Source organism: Lissotriton helveticus, chromosome 3_1, assembly GCF_964261635.1.
Source record: "Lissotriton helveticus chromosome 3_1, aLisHel1.1, whole genome shotgun sequence".
NCBI classification, from domain to species: domain Eukaryota; kingdom Metazoa; phylum Chordata; class Amphibia; order Caudata; family Salamandridae; genus Lissotriton; species Lissotriton helveticus.
Window position 1 is genome coordinate 135,742,471 of NC_136061.1, and position 16,558 is coordinate 135,759,028.

Genomic DNA, 16,558 nt, shown 5'->3' on the forward strand with positions numbered 1-16,558 from the left:
CCGGCGGGGCTTCTTCCCCTTCATACGATCCTCGCCTCTCTTTCTTAAACAGTGCTTTCAACCATTTAAAACACTTCATAATTATGCGCACAAAATCCAGCCTCGCTACTCTGTTTACTTCCTGATGACAATCCACCAATCCTGTCGCGGCTTTTTTTGCTTGGCCTATCACAGCGCGGTTTTTCTCCTGTCGGCCAATCACGTCGCGACCCTGTATGACGTGTTCGCTAGCTGGCCTATCACAGCGCGGTCTTTCTCCGGTCAGCCAATCACTGCGCGACACCACCTGACGTCTCTTTTCTCCGCTTCGCAGCAGCACCCCTCCTTTCTCAACTCGTCTCCCGGTTATGCATGCGTCCCATTCATACACTGAAAAATGACTACTTCCGACCAAGCGGTCACTTCTCTCGACTGTACGTCCACAGTCTATCTGTAATTGTCAACACAACTGACGAGATGTCTATCGTCTTTCTGATAGGTTACTTACACACACAGTAACTTCCGACCAGCGTCCGTTACTCACGCACTCACTCTTACGTTCCCCCTATCTCGGTCTCTCGGGTGATCAATGGTACCTCATGACCCCCTTCACACTAGTTGACAATTACTCTGGGTGTCCGATACACCCGAACCACTTAAGCTCTCCTTGAACTTAAGATTTCCACCGGTTGCGCGCGCTCACAACCTGTTCCACAGTCACTCTACAGACATTCAACTCCGCCAGACATTACAACATAGATACAATACAAAACACCGCAATCTAACACGCATAACCCTTTATACTCACTCTCTCTGATACTGCTGCTTTTTCTGTCTCACGTCATCCGGATCTTCATCTGCGGGCTGTTCTTCCGATCATCGATTTCTAGGGGCCTTGGGGTAAGCTAACCTGGCCTAGGTCACCGTCCTCAAGAAGGCAACCATCCTCTATAGCTACCAACTGAAAGGGCGAGATTTTGATCGATACCTTATATCTATTGATCCAAACCTCGATCTGGTCGACTGAACCTTTATTGCCTGTCTTGGAAGGAAACAGTACACCTATCTGCAAATTAGTTCACCCAAGAAAGGACTCTACTCTCAAAGATCACGGACAACTTCTAGGTTTCAAAAGTTTATTGTAAAGATATAATGAGCTGCAAATACAAGCATCTCAGAATGAGATTCACGAGATACACAGGTCCAATTACATACATGTGCTCTCGAAAAGCCCTCAGACGAGCAACAGAAATCACTAACACAAGTTCTAAAAATAGCAAAGCTATCAGCATAGACGCATATCTCTCCTTCATTTAGGTTGGAGGAAAACAAACACAGGTTAGGCGTCCCTACCCTGTTCTAGATGGTATCCCTACTTAACCAAATCCCAACCTAACAAAGGTGTCAGCAATGAATGACCCCCAAGGGAAGTCACCCACTCTAAGTCTCTTGGTGAAAACCTAAAGTTCTCCAGTCATGACCCCTCACTGCCTACCCATCCGCTCTCTAAAGGGTCCTCAGGTCTCTGCTCTAACTCCACCCAGGGGTGCTGTCCCTAATACAAAACAGTCAACAACATTTGAGACGCCCCTTGCGAAACGCCTCTCACGTGGTGCAACTTCAGGCTTTTTCCATGATGCTTTGTATTGGGCCTCAGACGTTAGAGTTGACCTTGCTTCTCAGTCTCTTCTCCGGCCCGCTGATACCCCTTAAACATTCCAGAACCCTCCTCCATGTCTGGGCCGTCTACTGAACAGACCTCTATTCATTCACTTATAATTGGATCCCCCCTTTCCTGTTGCAGACAGATATCTGCCGCCAAGAACCCAACTCTCATAGACTTCTAAAAAGGCTTGCAACATTTCTCAGCCCAGACATGTACGTGTAAATCAATGCTAAAACATTTCAGGCCTACAATATTTCACATTATGATTATAGCATTCAATTTCTTCATTTAATTAAAGCATGTTAAAACTCTTATTCTATTATTTAGAAAACATTACTCTAAATCATGGCCCATTAATGCAATGACCAAAAACGTTAAACAATCTGTGTCGTGAAAAGAAACACCTTCCCTTTTAGCTCCAGCTCTGGCCCTGAGGCCTACCACGTTCTGCATTTTACCACAGACCATCTTATATGTTAACAGCTACACGACATAGATTCAAAATAATCACGTCTAATAAAATCATATAATGTCACACATTTCTGTATTAGTTCCACTTCTACTTAAATCTCTATATTAGCTATACATTTAGAATATAATTTCAGATACTATTAGCACTCATGGCATTTCTCATCATGACTTGTGCTTACTATAGGTAAGTGTGATGTACTCATACATTTATATCAGTTTGCGCTCTCTCACTCCCGGCAGTGCACACATGCAAGTGCAGAAAGGGCTGCTGGTCTCTAAAGGGGAATGCCTTACTCTATACAAGGGACGTAAAGGTAGTTTTAATACCCCGACCCTCATATGTACTAGGGACGTATATGGTAGGTCATGCCATTTATAAGGGTACCCTAACACATAGTGTACCTTAATGTGTGTCTGTGTTTTTTCACTATACCACTGACCCTAGACCTGGTTAAAAATGGGGGTGGGGGGTACAGGATGAGTTTGCAACATACCATGAAGAGAAATTATGAGAATACAGATTTGGAAAAGGGATATTGGGGCATGGTTGTGTCTATTGGGCATAATTAGAGATGGCCTGAGTAGGTTGTACGATAGAACAACGCGAAGAAATAGGTTAAAAGCCTTTACAATGCACTTTTTACCCCACATTTTCTTTTTAGCGTGTGTGTTTTTACAATAGATGTCATCACACATTGTTTATTCATTTAAAAACAATGTATTTGTGGGGGGAGAACCCCCACAACCCACAACTTACCTTAAATGCGTGGTAAAGTCATCAGTTGTAAAAACATACACGTTGTAAAAACATGCATGCTTAGAAATGCATGGTAAAGTCACAACATGACAAAACCTTCGTTGTAAAGGCTATTCCCTTCGTGAGTATAATAGACAGTGAGACCATGGATGGATTTGGAAATCAGAATGATATTTAAGAGAGATCATTTGAAAATAGTGACAAAGTCAATGGGGAGAATTGGAGAAAGGTCTGCAAAGGTCACAAGAGGTGTGGCGCCGCGGCCAGGGCGACTGACGCTGGAATCTGGGGACCACGGTTCGATCCCCGGCTCCGGCGGCAGGTTAGCCCAGCACCATGTGACTCTGGGCAATAGCTCGCTTAATCTTCCCGACGGCCCCCCAGCGCCTAGAGACCCTTACGGGTGATTGTGCGCTTTACAAATGTGGACTTTACTTTACTTTACAGAGTAGAGGCAGGAAGGTATAGGATTTTCAAATGTTTGGGATGCGTACGTCTTGCATAGTAATTTGTGACCGGCTACCAAATTCTGTACTGGTTGTCAGCAGACTCCTATACAGTGTTGTGGAGTGTTCTGGTCACTCATTATTGCATTCATTGAAGTTACTGTGTATTACTGTTCTTCTCACTCTAGTGGTAGGAGTGTCTGCCTTCTGCAAAGAGAAACATCCTCTGTAGACACCTCAAGCACCAATTGTACTTATCCTACAATAATCTGCAGCACCAACAAGTCCCAAAACAGGCCGTGAAAAAAGTCCATAATAATATCACGTAGCTCTATCTTTTACCACGCATTCAATTCATTAATAGATCTTAAAAATCCCATTATTACCAACATTGAATTGAGCAAATGAATTTTGACAGTAACAGTTTTTTTCATTCTATGATAAGGCTATTTAACCCTTCACGCGTGTGTTTAATTCTGCCACCATTTTGTCCTCCACAGTTCGATATGCAGAGGGTCACACTGGACGAACTGAAGCACATCCTGTATCATGCATTCCAGGACCACTTAACGATGAAGGACATTGAGAACATCATCATCACGGAGGAGGAGAGCCTGAATGAGAACTCTGGCAACTGCCACACAGAGTTTGAAGGAGGTGGGTGATGCTCTGTGCATTGATGTGATGCTCTGATGAGCGTGGATATTGTGAGAATCTTGTCAGCCAGGGCAAATCTGCTTAGATCAGATATTAGCTCAAGAACTATTAGCAGTGTCAGGGTTTTAGCGAGCATTTTTTGTTTATTGTAAAGCTGTCCAATAATACGTACAATTCCCTCGCCATTAGGTTATATGCATATTTAGGTATGATTGTTTTTATTTCGAATAAGTAAACATACATGCTCCGTTTTGACTGCGAAGATAACACCAGCTAACTTATTCAAAAGTTGAAATTGAGTTTTTGCTCTCACTTTTCAAATTGCCCCATATTCAGAGCTGTTTTTTTGCACCTCTTTCTGAATTCTTCATGAACAATTTGATCTATGTGGGACCTAGAGAAAACTGAGTGGGTCAGACATTGCATTTGAGGTAATACCAATTGCAATCCAATGGGAACACATTTTTCGCTTGTTACTCTCCATTAAAAAATGCAAAAAACAGGAGGCACAAAATCGACCCAAAATTGTCCGCAGACGCCATTTCACTGGATGTTTTTTTCCGTCATATCGCACCTGCAATGAGGACACAAATCTAATTGCATAATTTTACTTTTTTAAAGCCAGTGCTGCCCAAAAGTGAAGGTTTAGCAGCAACCAAAAACTTTGAGAGTAATCTAGTTTCGTTTAACAGATGCCCAAATTACACAGTCCTAGCATGAATGACATGCTTTAGCCAATGCCCTGCCCATTTCCAATGAATGACTCATCCTAAGGCATCAGCAACAGTTAAATCCTTTTGAAATATTATTTCTTTATTTCTTTTCTATTTAGTATATAGTGAACACAACATTCATTAGAGTGTTTTAGGAAGGAAGTAGATTAAAGTCAGGCACATTTCATTACACAATAACAATAAAAGTGCCAATGGATACATGAGACAACATTTAAATAATTAATCAGAGGCAAACGGAAGAAAGAACACCAGAGTCAGGTTATCAGACATCTCCTGGAAAGAGCAAACTCAGTGCATGATTAAGATGTGGTGGGACCGCCACCCACAGCCCGTTGGTGGCGGTCCCACGGCCATCGTAATAGTGTTTACCGCCCACCACATTAGGATGGCGGGCGGATGTCTAGTGGTCAGAGAAACCGACCACAACACATCCGACAGGGACAAGGAGCCCGTCGGTGCGTTGGAGGGATTTGCATCCCTACAACAGTAGGGATTACAATGTCCCTTTCTGCCGGCCGCTTCATGGCAGTTAACCCGCAATGAACAGGCAGGTCGGACGTAAGTCTGACCGCCATCCTAATCAGCCCCTCAGTAACTATTCACAAGGAAAGAGGAAAGAACCAGGGCCAGTTTGGTAAAAAAAACCAGCCCTGGCAAAAATGGTCAAACCAGTCTCGCTCCCTTCTCATTGGCATAGTCAGTGGTTGTTTTGGTATGATTTTTGAAAAATGTTATTGTAGCTTAAGCTGCCATGCCTATATCAATCTACAAAGAAAACATTGTATAAAAGCAAAAATATTTTTGACTTCAAAAAGCATACAATGCCATATTAATACCAGACACTTAAGGAAACTTCTTTCTGTGAGAATGTGCTCTTCGTAAAAAGGGCAGCGGGCCGTCATACTAAAGTTAGCCAATGGCTGACGTGGGCTGATCCCTTGCTTCATGCAATGTGATATAATGAGTGGAAGAAAATGTGAATGATGGAGTCACAGACCAATGGATGAAGAGGTCAGGCTGACAACCCCCATCAAAAAAGTAAGTTTTACAAATAAGGTTAGAGTCCAGCTTGAGAAGTCAGCAATGTACATCACAGCTGAGCATGGGTACATTCTGGCAAAGACGAGACCTACCCAAAGGCAACTTTGCTTCTCCTTTCATGAATTGCAAAAGCATGTTAGCGAGATATTTTATGCACTAAAACATGATAAGAGTCATTGTCAAACATTTCACAAAGACAGGACAAAAAACCTAGAATGCTCTGCATCACAGATGAGGACATGTTTGTTGAACACTTTTCAAATATTAATAAATAATTATAAAACAACAATATTCTCCTTTGTTGGTCTACTTTACAGAAATACAAGCATTTTTAGGGTAAGCCCCTTTGTAAATCTCACCAGAACAAATGGTCTTAATCAATCAGACTTGTAAAGAACGACTAATCACCCATGAGGTTATCCAGGCGTTCCTGAACCCTGCGGCAAAGGGGAAGGGGTTCATTTGAAAAGGCCCAGTATTGAGTCCTTTCCTGAATTCTAACTGAGAGGATGAGGTATGGCGGTGAAGGAGGGGTATTGTACCAGGACTTGACAGTGTGCTAGGAGAAGAAGCATCCTCTACTGTTACTTCTGCGGATGCAGGGGTGCTGTCAACGAGGGAGAGGGAGGTGGAGTGCAGCTGTCTGGTGGGTTAATGGATGTTCAGGCTATGGTTGATGACGATGGTCCTTGGTTGTGTTCGGCTTTGTAAGTTGGATCGGCATCTTGAATTAACATCTCTTCTGAATGGGCAACCAGTATAGCTTCCTGAGGTGGGGGTGATGTGGGTTTGTCTGGGGAGGGCGAGGATGAGTCTGGCCACTGAATTCTTTATGGTCTTTAGTATTTTCAGGAGGTTTGCAGTGATTCCCATCTATAGTATATTGCAGTAGTGCAGCCAGCTGGTGACTAAGGGTTGAGTGACGTTTTTTCTTGTTTCAACGGGGACCCATTTGAAGATCTTGTGGAGCATGCAAAGGTTGAGGAAGTAGGTGGAGGAGACTGTGTTGATCTGTTGGTGAGGGTCCTACTCTGGAAGGTCACCAGTCATCGTTCCATGACAAGGCGTTGTTCCTGGAGAACAGTACTTCCATTTTCTCTGTGTTGAATTGTAGTCAGTTGACTTTCATCCAGTCTGCAATGCTTGTCATCCAATAGTGAGAAGATGAGCTGGGTGTCGTAGGCATAGGCTATGATGTTTAGTCCATGGGTTCTGGTGAAGTTGGGCAAGGGGCCATGTAATTGTTGAATAGTGTAGGATTGAGTGACAAGCTTTGAGGGATGCCGCAGATGTAGTTCTTGGGTTCCGAGGTGAAGGAGGTTGGCGGGCTCCAGGGTTCTGCCGATATGGAAGGAGGTGTTTCACTTGAAGGCATTTCCTTGGATTCCAATATGGTGGAGTATCTAGATGAGGGTGTGCTGGGATATGGTGTTGAATGCAGCTGAGAGGTTGAGAAACATCAAGGCCACCTGGTCAAGGAGATTTCTGATGTCATCGGGGGCAGTGATCAGGGTGGCTTCGGTGCTGTGGTTGGTGCAAAATTCAGATTTGGAGGTGTTCGGAAGGCTGTTGTTCTACAGGTGTTCTATGATTTGGTGGCTGAGTGCCATTTTGAGAATTTTGACTACAAATGGGAGCAGAGAGTTGGTATAGTAATTCATGAGGTCGCTAGGGTTTCTTGAGTAGCGGTGTGACTTCTGTGTGTTTCCTTTGTTTGGGGGATGCGGCCATGGTGATAACTGCATTGAAGATGGAGGTATGCTTGTTGCTGATTATTTTGTTCCTGAGGTTGGAGATGTAGTGAGCAAGTGGCTACAGTTTGCACTAGTGTGAGCAAGGAGTTTCAGGGTGTCGGTGGTGGTGGGTTGGATTTGCAGTTTTTGTAAATACTGGCAATCTTGTTTTGGAAGAAATTCCCCAGGGTGTTGCAGAGTTCCTGGGAGGGGGTGATGATTTTTTCAGTGGGTGAGGGGTGGGGGAACTCTCTGATGATGGTCATCAAGGTGAAAGTTGAGATCTCCGTGTACGAGGTATTGCATGGAGTTAATGGCGAGTGGGGCGATAAATTCGGGCAAGGCGTCACAGAAGCTGGAGTGAGGTCCTAGGGGTCTGTAGGTGAGGGTGCCTCTGATGGTGGTTTGCCGGCGGTTTGGAGGTGAAAGTTGAGGTCTCCTATGATCAGGGTGGCGTCGTCCACAGTCGTGGTGCAGAGGATGGTATTTTTAGCTGTTTGGTGCCAACTGCCTTGTGCCTGCTGCCCTGTGCAGTACAAATGGGGGTGGTGATGGACGGAGCATCTGAACCAATCAAACACTCACACCTGTGCAGGCATAGACGAGTGCAGACATGCTTCCCTTTGGAATTTCCATGGCGCGGCCACACTGCGGTCTTCATTAAGTTGGCTGGGAGGAGGAAGAAGTGTAGAAGTGGTGGGCTAGGCGGCATCGCTTCAGCTGCACCTCCCCTACTCTTCGATGGTGACACATCCCGATAAAGATACTTTAGATCAGCAGGCCCAGGTGGGTCCCTGTATCTGGTCCATGCTCCATCACAGTCGGCTTGAACTTTTCAGTTTGCCATGGTCTAACACGACCAGATAACACACTCATGCGCTTATTGCTTCTAAGCGCTCTTTTACATGTATTCTTTAAAAATTCACATCTCAACTTCTACTTATTGGATTTTGGTCGTTTTGGTCTTGTCATATTTAGAAAAAGATTCCTTATTTTTATAACATAATGTGGAGTATTTTTGTGGTGATTTTACTGTGTTACTGTTTTAATTGTTACACAGATACTTTACACATTGCTTCTTAGGTTAAGCCTTACTGCTTTGTGACAAGCTATAAGAGGGCGAACACAGGATAATTTAGGGTGTGTTGTGACTTACTCTGAATAGGATTGTGGTGCCTGCTTGGACAGGATGCATACCTCTGCCAACCAGAAACCCAATAACTCACAATGGGGAACAGTGCATATACGGGAGTAGGTAGTAGCTGCGCATGGGTGAAAGTAATTATGCTAGTGTTTTAAACACATCATTTTAGCAATGGGTTGATGAGGTGTGGAAGGTCGATTCAGATAATTGGGGAAATGGTGAAGAATAAGGATTATGGAGGACTGGTAACCGCTTAACAACAATTCAGAAAGGACAGTTTCCTTAGACACCTAGGGCCTCATTTATGAAAAGTGATGCATCGCTGCGAGAAAACAGCGATGCGTCACTTTTTATTGCGCCTTCCTTGCGACCCTAATGATGCGTCATATTTACAATATGACGCATCATTGCGCAAGGAGTTACAGATACATCAGTATTTCTGACGTATCTGTAAGCGCAAAAGTGACGCATTGCTGGAGTGTGTCACAAAAGTGACGCAACTCCAGCAATGCATCCTTTCACATGGGGAAAGCCCCATGTGAAAGGGCTTGCGTCAGTCTTACGCCTGCTTTGAGGCAGGCGCAAGATTTTGACGCAACAGCATCCTAAAAGTGACGTAGTGGAATCTCATAGATTTCACTGCGTCACTATTACGAGGCTTTTTGCAGGGGAACGCCCCCTCTGCATACATTATACCTGACGCAGGTATAATGTAGCGCAGGGGTTTACAAAGTGACGCATCTGCTTAGATGCGTCAGTTTGTAAATAGTGCGCAACAGGAGGCATGTTTTACGCTGCCGATGCGTCACAAAAAGTGACGCATCGGAAGCGCAAAACTGACGCAAGGCCTCATAAATGAGGCCCCTACTATTGACCATTCTTTAATGAGATGTCATTGAAGAGTAAATTGTTTTTAGCAAATTTCCCAAAAAGTGAAATATTTTTTATGGCAGTGGCTATTTACTAAGCTGCTCACCAAATAGTACTTAATATCTGCTATTTACACAGCGGCAATCAAAATAGTATATAATCTTGGCCGTTGGAAAATAGTGTTAAAGAGGTCTTTATTTAGCCCACCATATAAAAGGTATTCTAGGCAATGGTAATGTGGTGCCCATCTTATGGGGATGCAACATACGTGAGGCATTTGAAGGTAGGTGCATGTACAAATGCACAATAGCTTGTACTAAGGTGAGCGCATTAATTAGGCTAGCTGCTAACAGATGAAAAACATTAAAATACATTTTGAATAAAAACATTCAAAGAAGAAAATGTAGGAATCAAACATCTATTTCAGGAACTTTGGTATATGGCAGATATTTTGCACTGCAGTCTAGGATTACTTAGCTCTTGGCAAAGAATAGTGAGTATGGTTTTGAAAGCATTTTTTATAAATCTTTGAGTCACTCATGACAATACATTGTTTTTAATGTTTATGATCCTCGGTTTGATGGTTTTTGAGGCTTGGGTGCTATCTGGGCTTCTTATAGAAGGCTTCCTGCTAGCTTTAGGCTTCTTTTTAAAGGGGGCTCTACTTGCTAAGAATTTTAAATCTGACAACACAACAGCAGTCAACAAGCAACAGAAAACAGAATGTAGAGAGATAAGTGGTATCTGGACACCAGACTGAGGGACACGTATTGGAGTCAATTGGTAGGATACCTGCAGGAAGTTAATTGACAGAGATACAGTAATGGTTCATTTGTGGAATGGGAAAGCAGGAGACAGTAATTCTTCTGGTTAATTCACATGAGAAGTTTTCTCTGCTGCCTGTGAATCAACCAACTTGTTCATACTATTGAACCAGCAGAGTAGGTTTCAGGCATGGATGATTATTGGTCTCATGTCATGAGTGGCCATTTCACCCACATTGACATTTTAGTCACTTGCACAATGAGTCTTGGAAATGGTAGTTTCAATTTATGACATGCTAAGTAGTGTTTTAAGTGGGAAAAGTGATGTCTTGACTGAGCCCTCATTTCTGTCCTTGACTGTGCTGTCTCAGCGAAAGGAATCTGGAAGCCCCTAAAAACTAAAAACCTGAGTGAAGGCTTGGAGGCTGTCCCTGACTAAAGTCACTGTGAAGGGGGCAAGGAAAGGAAGGAGGAGATCCGGTAGCAGCAGGATAATGACAAGTAGGAGAATAAGGGCCAGGTGCTGGAGCACCGGGAGGACTAGGATGACCAGAGCCACCAGGACAAAAGGAACCACGCCCATGGAGACCTAATCTATGAGAACCAGGGTTAGCAATACTAGAGCGGACCAGGAACAGATAGATGATGAGGAACAGGGCAAGGAAAAACAGGAATAGGGTGAGAAAGATTGGAGGGCCAGGGCCAAAATTAAAAGGCCCAGTCCAAGAGGACCTAGTAAGATAGACCAGGACCCATGGACAGAGTACTGGTTGGACCACGATGGCAGGGACAAAAGCAAAGAGAAGAATCAAAGTGTGCTAAATCTATTGGTACTTCTGTGAGAGCAATCACCTAGCATAAAGGCTATGTCTGAGCAACAGCCAGAAAATAGCATTTAAAGGAGACCCACTCAAAATCCGTCTTCAACCGCAACAGTGGAACTGCATCCCATGTCTGGAAAATTAGTATAAATTTGGATCTGTGAAATTATCAATTAATAGGTGACAAGAATGGAGGAATGTCTGTGTTTATTTAGTGTTGTATTTCTTACACTATTTGTTACAGAGCCAATGAATAAAATATCCCTCTGAGTTTCTTTTCTTCTATGTCATTCATGCGTATACGTCTTTGTCTGATTTACTCAGAACATTAATTCGTAATCCAGTGCCATTTAGTTCAAGGAATTATAGTCCCATTCCGTTCTTCATGGAGCCTCAACAGAATACTTCATTTGGTGGCCTGACAGAGTAGGGATAGTTGGAGTACAAACTTTATTTTGTCCACCTTATTTAGGCCAAAGCCTGGCTGTTATGGACAAGAAAGAAATAGTGACTCTGACACCCTGGGAGAAAACTCCCAGAATGTGGGGGCCATTCGTTTTTTGCTTTGTAAAAACAAAATTCCGTTCTGGTGGTTTGTTTTTCAAAAACATTTGAAAAGTTTTCTGAGCATCCAATATGTCTGACAGTATTGGTCATCAGACTTTTCCTGCACAGACAGGAACCGCAATGACAGTAGTTCCTGTCAATGTAGAGATCTGACCATAGGGCCGGAGGACCACTATTAATTTGGTGGGCATAGGTCCACGAGCATGCAAAGATGTTGTCCTTCACTCTGGAGTTAACTTTGTCCCCCAACATTCAGGCCATTAGTTTTTATTCCTTTCATCTTGAGATTGTAATGAAGCCTCTCAAGTGTACTGTGTTGGCAAATTCATAACAGGCCCCAGGCAGTTGTTCCTATTTTGATGAGATCACCCTAAATATCAAATGGCACTATGTCACTGGGGCACACCATTTCCAGTTCTGACCTGTGATTTTACAAATAATTTTTTTAGGTTTTGGTCTGATTTTTTTAATTGAACTGAACTAAAGTTATTACTTTCAGAATGCACTGATGTGCTGTAAAGAGGTGTTCTGATAACATAGAATTTGTTGGTAATCCTATATCTGTCCCTGGTACATCCTCATGGATTAGTGAGTAACAGAGAGTACATAGCTGTAATAGAGTTAACAGTGTTGAATCATCTTGCAAAGGTTCTATTCAGATTTATCATTAGCCATCTGTGGAGGTATATTTAGAGAGTAGGAGCATGTGTGAAGCATGGGAGAGCTCCAGAAAGGGACTCTCAAATGGGTGAGTCTTGGCACATGGTTCTATTGCATGATATTCTGTGACATCTCCGTCGAAATTATTTAGAAACATTCAAACATTTGGGTCCTTTAGACCGATAAGTAGAGGTGGGCATAACTTGCGTAATTTGCTTAATTACATGGAATTACAGCAAAAGTATGCAGAATTATGCGAGGAGCTTAACCCAGCATTTGGAGCTATTTTCTTGCAGAGGGAGAGGATGTGGTGCAGCGACCAGAGCTAGCAACTCAGTGTTCTCGTCTCTGCATCAGTGCAACATCCTGTGATTGATTCTAGGCAAATCACTTAATCTCCCCATGCCCATGGACAGCGTCTGGATACCCTTACTGGTGATTAGCTGCACTATATAAATCTACATACTTTAACTACTAACTTTTGCATTCAAATGGACTCAAGGATGCATCTTCTGCTAAGAAAATGGTGCTAAATGCAACAGAGCAGGAACAGCAGCAGCCAGCAGCCTCTCGCACGTGCAAAGTTCATGGCTCTTGTGCTCCTGCAAAGGATTTCGCCCCAAATGACAAAGGATTGGAAATTACCATACAGCCTTCTTTCACTTAATGCGCAGACCTGGCTTGTTTGTCCTAAACAAAATTACCATTATTAGAAACACCATATTAAAGCCGAATCCCTAAACAATTCAGCCCTATGTAACTTTCACAAATGTAAAATTATCCCATCAAGGAGGCTACAGAAATCTGAGTCCATTACTGGCTGCACCTTTCTGGACGTCATTCATTAAACTGTCTGAAAGGTACTTTTAGTTACTTGTCCAGCAAAACACATGGAAAAGCTTGCCTTGAAATTGCATAAGGAGTTTCCTGTTAACTTCAGCCACTCTCTTGTTGGAGGAATAGTTCTTAAACCTGAGGAAGACGTGGTTGTCATACTTGGTTTTAAAAGGAGATCATTTCATCAAGCCAACTTGAGTAATTTTTGCTCTATCACACTTTTTCCCTGGTTATCCAACCTCCTAGAGAGACTAGGGGCATATTAACAAGGAACAGGGGAAATTAACGTTAAGGGCGCTTAGCGTTAATTTTTTTAAAACCCGCTATCGCTGGATAATATTGCCTGGGTATCGCGTTATTAACAACGCTAACCGCCTAGGCGATAAAAATTCCAGCGATAGCGGCATTTTCGGAGGTTATCGCTGGTAATGCAGCGATAAAACAACAAGGAGAGGGATATCCTTGTTGATATCCCATGGTGGATTTAGCCATGTAATCCACCTCCCTTTGGATTACATGGCTAAATCTGAAAATTAGCAGATGTAAAAAAGCAGTGTTAACTGTGGTTAGTGCTGCTTTTTTTTCTCTAACAGGGTTAGCGTGAAGCTTGATAATAGGAGAAATGTTGCTTAGCGACATTTCTCCTATGATTTTGCACTGGAATGCCCATTTTGCATCTCATTAGAGATGCAAAGGGAAGCGTAGTGAAAAAGGGTGGAAACATGCGATTTTGCATGTTAGCACACTGTTGTTTATAGGGCGATATTTTTATCTCCGCTTCTTTGGCTTTTAAAGCCAAAAAGGCGGAGATAAAGCCCTTGTTAATATGCCCCTAGGTTTTATTCAATTTCAAACATTTTTGGAGAATGGCCTTCTGGACTTTTAGCAGGATCACGGAATTTGTTGTAGCCTCTCCACACTTGATGTTCTACACAGACTAGTAAATCCCAGAACCTCCAGAGCCCTGATTATGTTAGACCTATTGGTGGCCTACAGCATTATTAACCACTCTGTCCTCATTCCTAGAAGAGAAGAGATAGCTATAAATGGGACAGCTGTTGTCTGGCTTAAATCATTTTTATGAGAGGACCACCAATTCATTCCTTTATCACTAGTCCCTCACTGTTTCCTTTCACCTTTACTTTTCATTATGTGTTTGTGCATTCTTGCACCCAAGCTATATCAGATCAGAGTAAAGTTCTTTATGAATGCCAAAATCTCATTCTTCCAGTCATGGCTATACTCAAAGCTTTACATTACCAGACAGCTTCTCATTAACACGCTGGCTCCTCAACTACCTAAAGTTAAAGCCAACTTCACTAAAATGCTGCTAGCGCTCAAAATCTTACTACTAAAAATATGTTATGGTCCACAAACATGAGCCATCCTCCTACCTGCATCCTATTCAGTTTGAAACTTCAGTATCCAACATCTAATCTAGGTCTGACTACATAGGCTGGAAACGTCAGCAGTTCCTGTGTCTATCAGTTACAATTGATGTGGGCAATTTTTCAAAATCTCTGACAAACATCTTCACATTCATATTATGAATGCAGTAGTACGATTGCAAATGCGTTTTGTAACACCATGTATCTATCTTTTCTAAGCAACCCCATAGACCCCCTCATTCTGATATCCAAATTCTAAAGATTTCATCATGATTCTGCAACTCTCATAAAATTGCAAAAGTATGTTGTAAGTTGTTAGACTATTTTCTTGATATTGGAATTCTTTATTATGCACAAATGAACAATATGTTAAATTGTTTCTATGACAAAAAAGCACATGTGAAATAACAAACCAATGTTGTTTGTTTTTCTCTCTGGATCCCCTTCTCCATCTATGCATGACTTCACGATCAGCATTTTGATTACACATATGGATATCTCTGGGTCCCAAAGTACCTGTTCTCAAGTTGACTGATTCCGACCCCTCTCTCAATGTCCTTTGAGCCCATACTTGGCTGTTTTATGCCTCATGAAGCTACCAATAAATAATAATAATAATAATAAAGAAATTTATAAAGCGCCTGGTGACACCTTCAGGGCGTGTCCCCGCGCTAATATGCAGTCAGTTATCACGCAGCCTGAATTTTATCACATGTTGCCACTGCAAGACTCTTGATCACATTATCTTTTCCGGGCAGTGCAACACATATTCTTGGTGGAGATATGGGTTTCATACCACAATGATCTAGGACACCCTAGGAATATCTTGTTTATTGCTAGGAGAACGTGAATCGGTTCAGTTAGTACATGACTAACAGAAGAGAAGAGGTGTACTGTAGATGTATCTTTCATATCCAGATCCATGATGGACTCCTTGATATTATAGCACCCCCCACATTCCACTCTAAGCCACATCACTTTTATTCATTCCAGTAACTGAGTGGGGTATACATGCTGTTCTATAAGGAAGGATTTGCTGCATTTTCAGATGAAAGTATAGGATGATAATAGTACCCCTAACAACATTATAAACATAATCACTTTAGGTTACATTATGGTTCAAGGAAAAAACACACTGGTCTGCCCTGGTAGCTACAGCATGAGCAACAACCAATTTCCCAGAGAAATGTGTATTAAGATCAAGCAGGCTCAAACATTTTAAAGCCAAGAACACTACACAATAAAATACCCAAACCAATTTAAAACAATCAATAAAAAAATGTAATAAGTACAAGTTACTAAAAGGATTACAATTTAAAAAGGAGACAAAGAAACATTATTTATTTAAAAAGTGAATGCAAACAGCCCCAAGAAGACACAAGGTGCAAATTGAAAAGGACAATATCTGGTTCACTGGGATCTAGGCATGACTTCTCCTTCGCCAAGGTAGGGGGAAGGAGTGCGTCTCACTCCTAGGTTTAAAAGCACATGTCCCCTGAAAGAAATACCTAAACGGTGCAGCTACTTGCTGTGCAGGTGTAAAAGTGAAAATGCGGCATGGGCTCTCACTGGCCCTCTGAACGAATGTGGCACACGATGGATCCATCTGGCTCTGAAAATAACCATGTCGCTTGGAGCACTCTGTCTCCTAAACTATATATGCGCTCCAAAACAGGTGAACGAACTTGCCCGGGGGTAAGTAAGCATGGGCCCCTCGGGCCCCTCTGGCCCTTTAAACATGGAAGCGCCATGGGGCTCTGAGGAACAATCACTGCCCCTGGGCCACTCTGGCCCCTTTAAGAAATAAAAGCCCCCTGGATCACACGGGCTCCTAGAACAACTTAGGAGCGTTGGAGCCATATGGCTCTACCCAAATAAATGTGCCCCCAAACGTGGGAGCCATGGGCTCAGGAAATCATTAATAAAACGTAGGGACAGCCCACTGCCATCCGGGGCCGCCCTAAATGCACCCCTGCCACTGTGCCTTTCTCAGGCACCAACATTAGCCCCTACGGAGCCCCCA

The 16,558-nt window shown here is 42.8% G+C and overlaps 1 protein-coding gene across 1 annotated transcript in view; it reads left to right on the forward strand.

Moving 5' to 3' along the window:
- The window catches only part of CALN1 (calneuron 1), a 1,178,007-nt gene that overhangs the window by 1,097,070 nt on the left and 64,379 nt on the right, over positions 1 to 16,558 (forward strand). Inside the window, exon 4 of the mRNA XM_078683547.1 lies at positions 3,820 to 3,976. Coding sequence (XP_078539673.1) covers positions 3,820 to 3,976 — 157 coding nt within the window. The remainder of the gene's footprint in view (positions 1 to 3,819; positions 3,977 to 16,558) is intronic.